General features: G+C 41.7%; 1 protein-coding gene across 2 annotated transcripts; it reads left to right on the plus strand.

Annotated features, from left to right (window-relative positions):
- The first annotated feature begins 44 nt into the window (after positions 1-44).
- Positions 45-10,023, plus strand: telo2 (TEL2, telomere maintenance 2, homolog (S. cerevisiae)). Of its 2 annotated transcripts, XM_058061733.1 has the most exons (21): positions 45-244; positions 759-1,114; positions 1,180-1,454; positions 1,528-1,596; positions 2,810-2,957; positions 3,157-3,259; positions 3,331-3,399; positions 3,458-3,599; positions 3,672-3,808; positions 4,834-4,919; positions 4,992-5,102; positions 6,071-6,159; positions 6,231-6,322; positions 6,487-6,603; positions 7,419-7,490; positions 7,564-7,722; positions 7,805-7,896; positions 7,979-8,078; positions 8,165-8,229; positions 8,909-9,024; positions 9,303-10,023. In XM_058061733.1, the coding sequence occupies exons 2-21, from the start codon at positions 774-776 to the stop codon at positions 9,422-9,424; spliced, it is 2,505 nt and encodes an 834-aa protein (XP_057917716.1). In that variant the 5' UTR covers positions 45-244; positions 759-773; the 3' UTR covers positions 9,425-10,023. The 2 variants fall into 2 exon arrangements, 1 of the variants encoding a protein (XP_057917716.1); XR_009120755.1 differs by lacking the exon at positions 9,303-10,023 and having other exon boundaries at positions 46-244; positions 7,979-8,098; positions 8,909-8,968.
- Positions 10,024-10,081: the final 58 nt, after the last annotated feature.

Raw genomic sequence — 10,081 nt, forward strand, 5'->3', positions numbered from 1 at the left:
ATACCCCCGGGAGCCTAATGTGGCCAAGTGGTATAGAAAATGAATGGATGGACAATAACGTCCCTCAAACAGATTATAAACAACAGACCAATGACATTTTTCACGGAAGCGGAACCATTTGTTCCTCTTGCGGACACGAACGTATTTTGACCGCACACCAAGTCACACCAGTGCTTCATGCAGCACGGCGCGACATGTCTTTCTGGATGAAATTCTCATTGAAATACTGCTCCTAACACAAAAAGTAAGATTTTTTTCGTTTCTGTTTTACTTTAGTTTCGAAAGAAAATGCTGGTTTTACGTCTGAGATGTTAAACAAGGTTGCGAATTCCATGCATTCATCTCTCCTTGCTACTTGATAGCAGCAATGTTACAAAACCCATATTTTAGCAATGTTATAAAATTGAGCAAGTTTGTGTTTCAAGTCTGTGATTAATTCTGTCCGACTTGAAATGAAATGGTGCCTCTGGGCCCCATTGCTTTAACATTGAGTCAAGACAAAAGCTGTGACCGACCTACGGACAACCGTACTACAAAATATATAATAACTCATTTTTTCAATTGTAGTAATTTCAGAAATTTGTATCGTTGCTACTAGATAGCTTTATGTAATATGACCGTATAATAGATACTGTACTTGATACATTGGATTATGTTGAGCCATCTTGACCAAGTCTTTGCTAATGCGACTCACAAACATTATTGCTGAATGCAAAGCGCAAACTATTTTTGTTGTCTCTTTTGTTGTATTTTTACAGGTGTCTAAGGTAAAGATGGAGTCTCCTATTCCGACACCTGATGTTCGTCTAGACATGTCCCAGTGTTTGAGGAACCTGGCTTTGTCATCCCCACAACAAGATGCCATCAACGCCCTTAAAACAATCTACTCTTACTTGGATGAAGGATCACAGAGTCCAACCACTTCACTCCAGAGAGCAGAGTTCAGGAGGTCTCACTTCACTCGCACTCTCCAGGTCCTAGTACACAACATTCAAGCAGACTGGTTGCACCACCTCACTGCGGAACAGCGCTCAGAATTATGGGATGGACTCTTCCTCTGTGGTCCACCTGAACAGGCTCTCCCGGTGCTGATGGAGGGAATTGGCGAGCTAAGGTGCAAAATGCACAGAAGGAAGCATACATAGCATTCAGTCTTTTAACATCTGCTGTGTTTTGCAGGCTTGGTTCAAATCTGGACCACTTGATCGGCATCATGGAGAAGTTCCTTCAGAGGGGTCGATTGTCTGACCTTCTGTGGTCCTACTGCCTGGAAGGACAATCTGACTCCCCGCAGCTCAGAGAGACTCTCTTATCGCAAATAGTGGCACTGCCAGACCTCATTGCCAATAAGCTGCATCACAACAACAAACCCACCTTCCTTCCTCAGCAGTACTATCCTCAACTTGCTGCAGGAATGCTCACTGCCTTGGAGCGCACGTGCAAGGCACTGAAAGGTGACATGCCATATTTGTGTATTTTTTAAATACATAAATATTGATTGTTAATTTGTCTTCTGGTATTTAATAGATGGCACAAGCTGTTCCTTGGTATTTGTGGCTCAGACACTTGGAAAACTATGTGCCCAAGGACATAGTGGTAAGTATACAGTGCATGTATTTCAAACCCTATATACCGGATTGAACCATTACCCGACTTAGGCATTGCACTATATTTATGCCTAGAATGTCAGCCAAGGTATAGAGATTTATACATACAAATTAGTAAGTGGCACCAGACAACAGAGCTTTTCTTCCTGTCACTCACACAAACACACATGACCTGGAGAGATGCAGCCGCCACAAAGAGAATTGTTTATTAGTCAGTCATCAAATAACTGTCAACCAGATTTTTAATTGCTCTCTACTCGTCTTTGGTAATGGTTTAATTTCATTTGAACATGCATCAGATTACAATTGAGTGCATCCCATAATCAGTTTACAGTTCCACATGTCCAAAAGGAGTAGGAAGAAGCAAAGCTTATTAAATCCTACCCCTCCATCTGGTACTTTTACAATCAGTAACTGTTACATTTGTTCACTTCCTGCTTTCCTAATATAGTTGAAGTTTTTTATTTTTATTTTATTTTTGTCACGTACCGAAGTACGAGGTGATATGACCATCCAATGACATAATGGGTACCATAGTAAGTGTCAATATAGTGATATATATATATATATAGCACATCATGACTGGTTCAAGACTCTTCATCCTTGTATTTAGCAAACATCAACTGCTTGTATTGTTTCTTGAATTGGCTCATCGTTGTGCATTGTTTGAGGGTCTTACTCAATCCATAGTTTGATTCCATATACTGAAATGCTATGGCTTTTTAACGTAGTCCTAGCTTATACGTTTTTCAAATTTAATTTTTACCTGAGATCATATTTCTCCTCTCTTGTAGAGAAGTATTGGATGACATTTTTAGGTAATTGGTTGTTTTTTTTTTAGCCTTATGCATTATGTTAACTCTGATTTTGTCTTAGAATTTCTTTTTCCAAAAACAAGTTGTCTTATATGGTATGAGTTAATCCAATCTTTAGATATGCCAAATAGTGGCTCATTATTGTTATTATTATTATTATTATTATTACCTGTCACTATGGAACTGTGCTGCTACTAAGCTACTAATAAATAATAATAAGCCTTTCATTAAGTAGTGTGAAAAGCTGCCTAATATTCCACCTGAGAGTGTTCCCTAGTTCCAGCTTCCACCTTAAATATTCCCAATAACTGATTTGTCTACGTCTAATGTTGAATGCTGTCATTGATAACAAAACCTGCATCTTATGTATTCCACCTGTCTGTGTAGGTTTGGTGCTGGCAACAATGTCCCATCGAATGTCTGCACTCACACGCACAGACATGGTGTGGAGGAGGGTTTGCTATAAACTTCTGGACAACGTTCCGCTGCGATGGATTGAGAGCGTGCTCACCGGCCTGGTGCAGGCTGTCCGTGGGTGAGGATGCTGGGATAATCATCTTCTGCTTTAAATATATATAAGACAACTCTGAACATAAGAGAAACTCTTGTGAGATGAGCACAAAAGAGAGTGAGCATCCTCTCACCTATTAAGCCTCTTTGTGGACTCGGGGCTACATGTGTGTAAACAAATGAGATCTTCACATGATTCGCATAAGTGTAACTGTATTTTTCAGGCCTGATGCTCTGGGTAGAATCATGGGGAATCTCGTTTTAACCAATAAAACAGCCCGGTTTGTCATCACACATAAACTGCTCTTGCTACAATACAAATATGAGGTAAGCTATTACAGTACATTCAGTGTAATTAATGATTAATATGATAGTACATGTATTGTTTTTCCTCCTAGACGCGCGTGTTGAGAGTTATCCTAGGTTACCTCGCAGCAGACAAGGACAGAAGACACCTGTTAATCAAAGTAGGTGCGTTTAGTAACATGATTCCTAGTAGGATTCTAGTAGTGTGTCTCTTCATAGGTGTTGCGGTCCATTGCCCAAGCATGGGCCAATCCCAGCGCGGTGAAACACACTCCTTTGGAGCAGCAGCTGTACGTAAGCAAGATACTGATATTATGCGTCAGTCTCCTGGATGACGCAGAGCTGCAAGAGTTACGCTCAGGTACCACTCCTCCTTGTCTCATCCCCTTACTGTATTTGATGTCCGTCACTGATGATGTTTGTTTTGGTGTAGAGCTGCTGCAATGTATGCTGGGAGGCATGCATAGCCACCTGGACAGCAACTTGGACCGCGTCAGGCGCATGGGCATGGTGGTGGGGGAGTGTCTGAGCTCCCGCATGAATGTTAATGGAACCAAGTTGACGTTTCAGGTCATGAGCCATCAAATCTTGAACCGCACTCCCTAACCAGTTAACTATCAAGGGTGGAGATTGATGTCATTATATGTATTAGCTGTATCGCTGTTATTTCAATTCACGCATGTCCGTTTACTGTCAATGTGCACTTACCGGAAGTGACGATTGCAATACGGTGGAAACTCATTTTTTCTCCTGTAGCCTGTGTTGTAAACAAAAAAAATAATAGGGCTATAAAGATGACTATAGGGTTGTTACAGGGCTCTAATCATGTTAAAAATTAAATTGAATCCTATTTTGTAGAAATTCACGTGGTCGGTTCTGGAATCAATTAACTACGATAAACAAGGGACGACTGTATTCACATTTGAGAGGCCGAAACATACGAAAACTGAATCCGTAAAACAATGGGAATCCAATTCATCTGTTCCCATGAATATATACACTAGCACTCAGAAATACAGTGTGCTTGAATGACTCGAGTGTGTGTTCTATGACATGTTCTGTGAGATAAACCAAATAAACACATGCATAATTCCCTGGCAGGAATCTGTCTATAGTGTCTCAACTCTAAAATAACCACAGAGACTGAGTCACCAATGCATGGCTGCTAGTTTGCGAGGCACACTGTCTGGCTGTAAGACAGTGTACAAAAACGGTGATATGGCATCCTAACCACTTTTTTCCACCGTGCAGCCTGAAGCAATCATTTTCATCCAAAACCTTATTCTCTTCTTTTTCTTCTTTGCTCCTTTTTTGCAACCACTCAAGTTAGTCCGTCCCTTTATACGATTAGCCGAGATGCCCATGATCGAGGGTAGTTAGGATCCCCCACATGTTGAGTGCTGACGGTGCACTGCATTTGTCATGTGAGCGCACTTACGCAGGGTGGGGACCAACTCCACATTTTCTTGCTTCTCCCCTTTGTCTAGGTGGAATGTTTTAATACCTTTATCCATATAGTTCAATGCATGCATTTGAATCTCCATTTGAACACAGTTTGCCCGATTCTATTGAACACTTGTCATTCTGTGTTATAGTATGAACAAGATGAGGAAACTCAAGAGATTGTTTCTCTTATGACTTCAATGAATATGGATGAATCTGACCTGGAATCGGAAGACTGGTAAATATATTTTATTATTTCAGCAATGATGAATTAAGGTGTAATGATGGTTTTATTCGACATCATCTACAGGATCATCCCTCCTCAAGAGATCCCAGCAAATCCATCCACATGTAGTCAACCATCAAAAAATGAATCGGAAATGCAACCATTAAAAACTGATGCAGACTCCGACCTGGACAGGTAAGTATTTACAGTGTAATTATATCACTAATAGATTTACATGTGTAGGGCACTACTACAAAGTGGTAGGAGTACACTGGATGCTTTTTCAAGTTTGTATTTTTTTTTTTTTTTACTGTATTTGGTGTAGGAGCTGCACGGTAGTCGAGTGGTTAGCGCGTATACCTCACAGCTAGGAGACCAGGGTTCAATTCCACCCTCGGCCATCTCTGTGTGGAGTTTGCATGTTCTCCCCGTGCATGCGTGGCTTTTCCCCGGGTACTCCGGTTTCCTCCCACATTCCAAAAACATGCTAGGTTAATTGGCCACTCCAAATTGTCCATAGGTATGAATGTGAGTGTGAATGGTTGTTTGTCTATATGTGCCCTGTGATTGGCTGGCCACCAGTCCAGGGTGTACCCCACCTCTCGCCTGAAGACAGCTGGGATAGGCTCCAGCACACCTGCAACACTAGTGAGGTTAAGCGGTAGAAAATGAATGAATTCATAATTGTATGGTTGGGCTGCACGGCGGACAAGTGGTTAGTGCGCAGGCCACACTGGTAGGAGACCTGAGGTCAATTCCACCCTCGGCCATCTCTGTGTGGAGTTTGCATGTTCTCCCCGTGCATGCGTGGGTTTTCTCCGGGTACTCCGGTTTCCTCCCACATTCCAAAAACATGTTAGGTTAATTGGTGACTCCAAATTGTCCATAGGTATGAATGTGAGTGTGAATGGTTGTTTATATGTGACTGGCTGGCGACCAGTCCAGGGTGTACCCCGCCTCTGGGCCGAAGACAGCTGGGATCGGCTCCAGCACCCCCCATGACCCTCGTGAGGAAATACGGTAGAAAATGAATGAATGAATGAATGAATGAATGCCTTTGGTGTCTGGAGATCATACATGACAACCACTAGGTGGCGCCAAACTTACACAAACAAGTGACTTATAGTAATTTGCTAACTGTACGTCTTTCACTGTTGTTGCAGCGATGACGAGCTCACCCCCTACGACATGTCAGCAGATCAAGAAATGAATAAAGTCTTGCCACCCCGCTATCTACGAGACTGTCTGGAAAGTATGTTTCAACACGATTCGGTTTTCCTCCTCGCTCATCATGTCCTGACATCGTCATCTTGTACCATTCAGGCTTGATGTGCTCTGAGGAGTCGGAGCGTGTGGAGCTCAGTTTGAGTGTCGCTGAGGGACTGGTTAGAAAGAACACCTTTGCAACCAAAGAGGTACAATGGCAACACACCAGTTGTTTATTAATATGTTATCTAAGTGAAACCACGTCCTCAATGATGGAGGACTTTTAATGTACACTTGGAATAATCTCTATTGTGCATGTGTGCCTAATGTCTGGCCAGTGAGTGTATAATTGACATTTCATGTTATGTCTCAGATCAGTGTCCAGCTAACCAAAGTCCTCCTTCACATGGAGGATAAATACAGCATACACGGCTTCCTGGCTCTCAGACAGGCAATCATGGTGGCGCTTGTGGTCACTGACTGCATCCCGGTATGATCTCCTTTCATACTGCATATACCGTATTTTCCGGACTATAAGTCGCACTTTTTTCATTGGTTGGCTGTTCCTGCGACTTATACTCCAGAGCGACTTATAAATGAAAATATATAATTTCACAGACAGCCACAAGAGGGCACTCTGGACTTTCACACCAATATCTCCTACTCTTTAACAATTCAAGAAGTTAGCTTATGCTGCACGGCGGTCGTGTGGTTAGCGCGCAGACCTCACAGCTAGGAGACCAGAGTTCAATTCCACCCTCGGCCATCTCTGTGTGGAGTTTGCATGTTCTCCCCGTGCATTCGTGGATTTTCTCCGGGTACTCCGGTTTCCTCCCACATTCCAAAAACATGCTAGGTTAATTGGCGACTCCAAATTGTCCATAGGTATGAATGTGAGTGTGAATGGTTGTTTGTCTATATGTGCCCTGTGATTGGCTGGCCACCAGTCCAGGGTGTACCCCGCCTCTCACCCGAAGACAGCTGGGATAGGCTCCAGCACCCCCGCGACCCTCGTGAGGATAAGCGATAGAAAATGAATGAATGAAAGTTAGCTTACAAAGACAACTGAGAACGACACGAACACAAATGCCCCTGTCATCTTGACTTCCAAGATGACGTAAAGTCTGTTTTGGTCAAGTAGTTTGTAAATGCAACTTATACTCCAGTGCGACTTATCTATGTTTTTTTCTCCCTAATGATGCATTTTTGGCCTTGTGTGACTTATACTCAGGAGCGACTTATAGTCCAGAAAATACGATACTATGACACTCATTCCTCATCATGTTGTATAATTGTTAATTACAGGTCACAGAGTACCTCACCACAGAGTTTTACTCCTTAGACTACAGCCTTCGACAGCGGCTGGACATGTTAGAGGTTTTTAAGAAAACACAGGCTCAAAATGAATGGTGCTTCATGGGTCCATAAAATGCTGTCATGTACCTACCAGGTTCTTGCTGCAGCAGCTCAGGAACTGTCTGAGTCAACACCAGGCTACACAGATACAGCTGTAGCTCCGAATTTGACCTCATGTTCAGCTAACAACACTGCACACTGGCAGCAGGTTGTTGAGAAACGCATTCAAGCGAAGACCAAGCGTATCAGTAAGGTAGTTCAACCAAATATATTGAGAACTTTTCAGAAAACAATGCACACTCTTCATGCTTTAATATTGTGTCTTGTTGCTACAGGGAGTCACACAGCCTCCACTTCAGGCCGCAGCCAACCGTTATTCACCAGTGGCTGGATATTTCTTTTTTCCTCTCCTCAGGAATTATGACAAGTGAGTGAGATAATTGCATGTGAGCTTGCAATAGAAAACATTTAAATATGTGTTAATGTCTTAATCACTTAATGTCTTTTAGGCCTCAGGTTACCTTTGACCTGTTGGGCAGTGACCACCTGGTATTGGGCAGGCTGATCCACACCTTGGGGCTCTTTATGTATCTGGCAGTGAATGCACCAGTACACACAGTCTTCTACTTGTAATGTTCAGATAGCAGTTATTTTCCATGGTTCTCCAATAATAACATTTTATACTTTTCTAACAGATAGCTGCACAAATGGGTCATGCCCTGCTTGATTTTGTGTGGGCGTTGCGCTACCATGCTGACCAGTAAGTGATGTTTTTTAAATGCAATAGTGTTAGATTTTTAAGCGTTAATAGTAATACCAAATATTATTATGCTGGCTGGTGTTTTATCATGAATAATAATTATAATTCTTAATTATATATCATATTAATTATTAATAAATAATATTAATAATTAATAATTTATTCCAGTATCAGTAGTTGTGCATCTTGAATGCCATCCTCGTGTAAAAACTAAGCCAAAATTGTTCATGTAATTGACTCATGGGTGCAAAATGAAATGAAATTTTATTTCAAACATTCATTCATTCATTTTCTACCGCTTATCCTCATGAGGGTCGCAGGGGTGTTGGAGCCTATCCCAGCTGTCTTGGGGCGAGAGGCGGGTACACCCTGGACTGGTCGCCAGCCAATCACAGGGCACATATAGACAAACAACCATTCACACTCACATTCTTACCTAACCGAGCACGTTTTTGGAATGTGGGAGGAAACCGGAGTACCCGGAGTACCCGGAGAAAACCCACGCATGCACGGGGAGAACATGCAAACTCCACACAGAGATGGCAGAGGGTGGAATTGAACTCAAACATGATAATAAACAAATATAATAATGATCTTGGAAAATTATATATGTGAGAACAACAGAAGATTTAGTCTTATAGCTGTGATGTTATTTGTAAATGTTTTTTTTTTCCCCAAGGATGGTCAGACGAGGCATCCTCTTTGCTGTCTGCTCCGTATTCTTGGCCATGCCCTGTCAAAGTCTTCTGGTGGACCTTGCTGACCAGCTCTTTGAAACCAGATCTTGGTTGGCAGGTTGGCTTTCCCATTCAATGAAACGCAAACACACACACTGACAGAATATACACACAGCTGCACTGATTTCTGGGAAGAGGACAAGGATTCAGGATGTCCTGTAATATGCATATTGTCTGTGACGTGATTGCTATAATGAGTCGTATTCTTTTTTGTCCATCCTGCAGCTAAAAGTAGTTTCACATAATAGTTGCCAGGAGCTGAATCACTATTTCCTGTTTAAAATGCAAACAAAAAGTGTATCCGTGTCAGCTTTTTGTGTGCTTTGCTGTTCCCAGATGTGGCTGAGGGGGATCTGGATGCCGATTGCAGGAATTTGGCTGTGCACTGTCTGGTACTGATGGATAAGAGCTTGAAGAAAGAGCTCCAAAACCCACACGCCCGCAGCATTGAATCTTGATCAAAGTGAAACTAAGCACCTCGTCCTCACAATGACTGCATCATACCCAAGTGATGATGACGATAAACTCCCTGTAACAGGACGCCCCGCAGAAGAAATACAATACTCATTTTAGTCTGATTGTACATTATGGATACATCAGGTTAAGTATGCATAAAGTGAAGAAAATGTGCCATTTTTATTGTGTAGTATTATGCAAAGAGGATATCCTTTATATAGTACAGGATGATCCTTTTTGTCTGGCTCTTTCCTGTACAAGCAGATCTCACTATTATTGTTTTTGTTTTGCAAAGGACATCCTGTGAATATACATATACGTACATTCGTTGAAAAAAATGAATTAGGCATCCTCCCGTGACATAAAGGGATAGTTTCACAAGACAATGAGCTCACAGAAATCCTGTTGCTTTTAGAGAGATAGACCATTTAGCGGAAACTGTACATGTGCATTTAGATTAGATTGTTTGTGTGTACATTTCTGACTGTATGACATTATTTCAACAATGATTTAAATTTGTAAATTATGCTGTCATTTGTCAAATTAAATTTCTATATTTGTATTGAAAATGTGTACAAATAAAACAATGATGTTTTTAATACACTTGTGCATGCAAATATGAAATTGTTTATTGTTTAGCTTGCTTTTCACTATGAATA

The sequence above is a fragment of the Doryrhamphus excisus genome, chromosome 22 (genome assembly GCF_030265055.1).
Source record: "Doryrhamphus excisus isolate RoL2022-K1 chromosome 22, RoL_Dexc_1.0, whole genome shotgun sequence".
NCBI lineage: Eukaryota > Metazoa > Chordata > Actinopteri > Syngnathiformes > Syngnathidae > Doryrhamphus > Doryrhamphus excisus.

Coding starts and splice junctions, on each gene's coding strand:
- telo2 (XM_058061733.1), top strand. CDS start 774: ATGGAGTCTCCTATTCCGACACCTGATGTTCGTCTAGACATGTCCCAG. Junction 3,260..3,330: donor TGCTACAATACAAATATGAG/GTAAGCTATTAC, acceptor TTTTCCTCCTAG/ACGCGCGTGTTGAGAGTTAT. Junction 9,025..9,302: donor AACCAGATCTTGGTTGGCAG/GTTGGCTTTCCC, acceptor TGCTGTTCCCAG/ATGTGGCTGAGGGGGATCTG.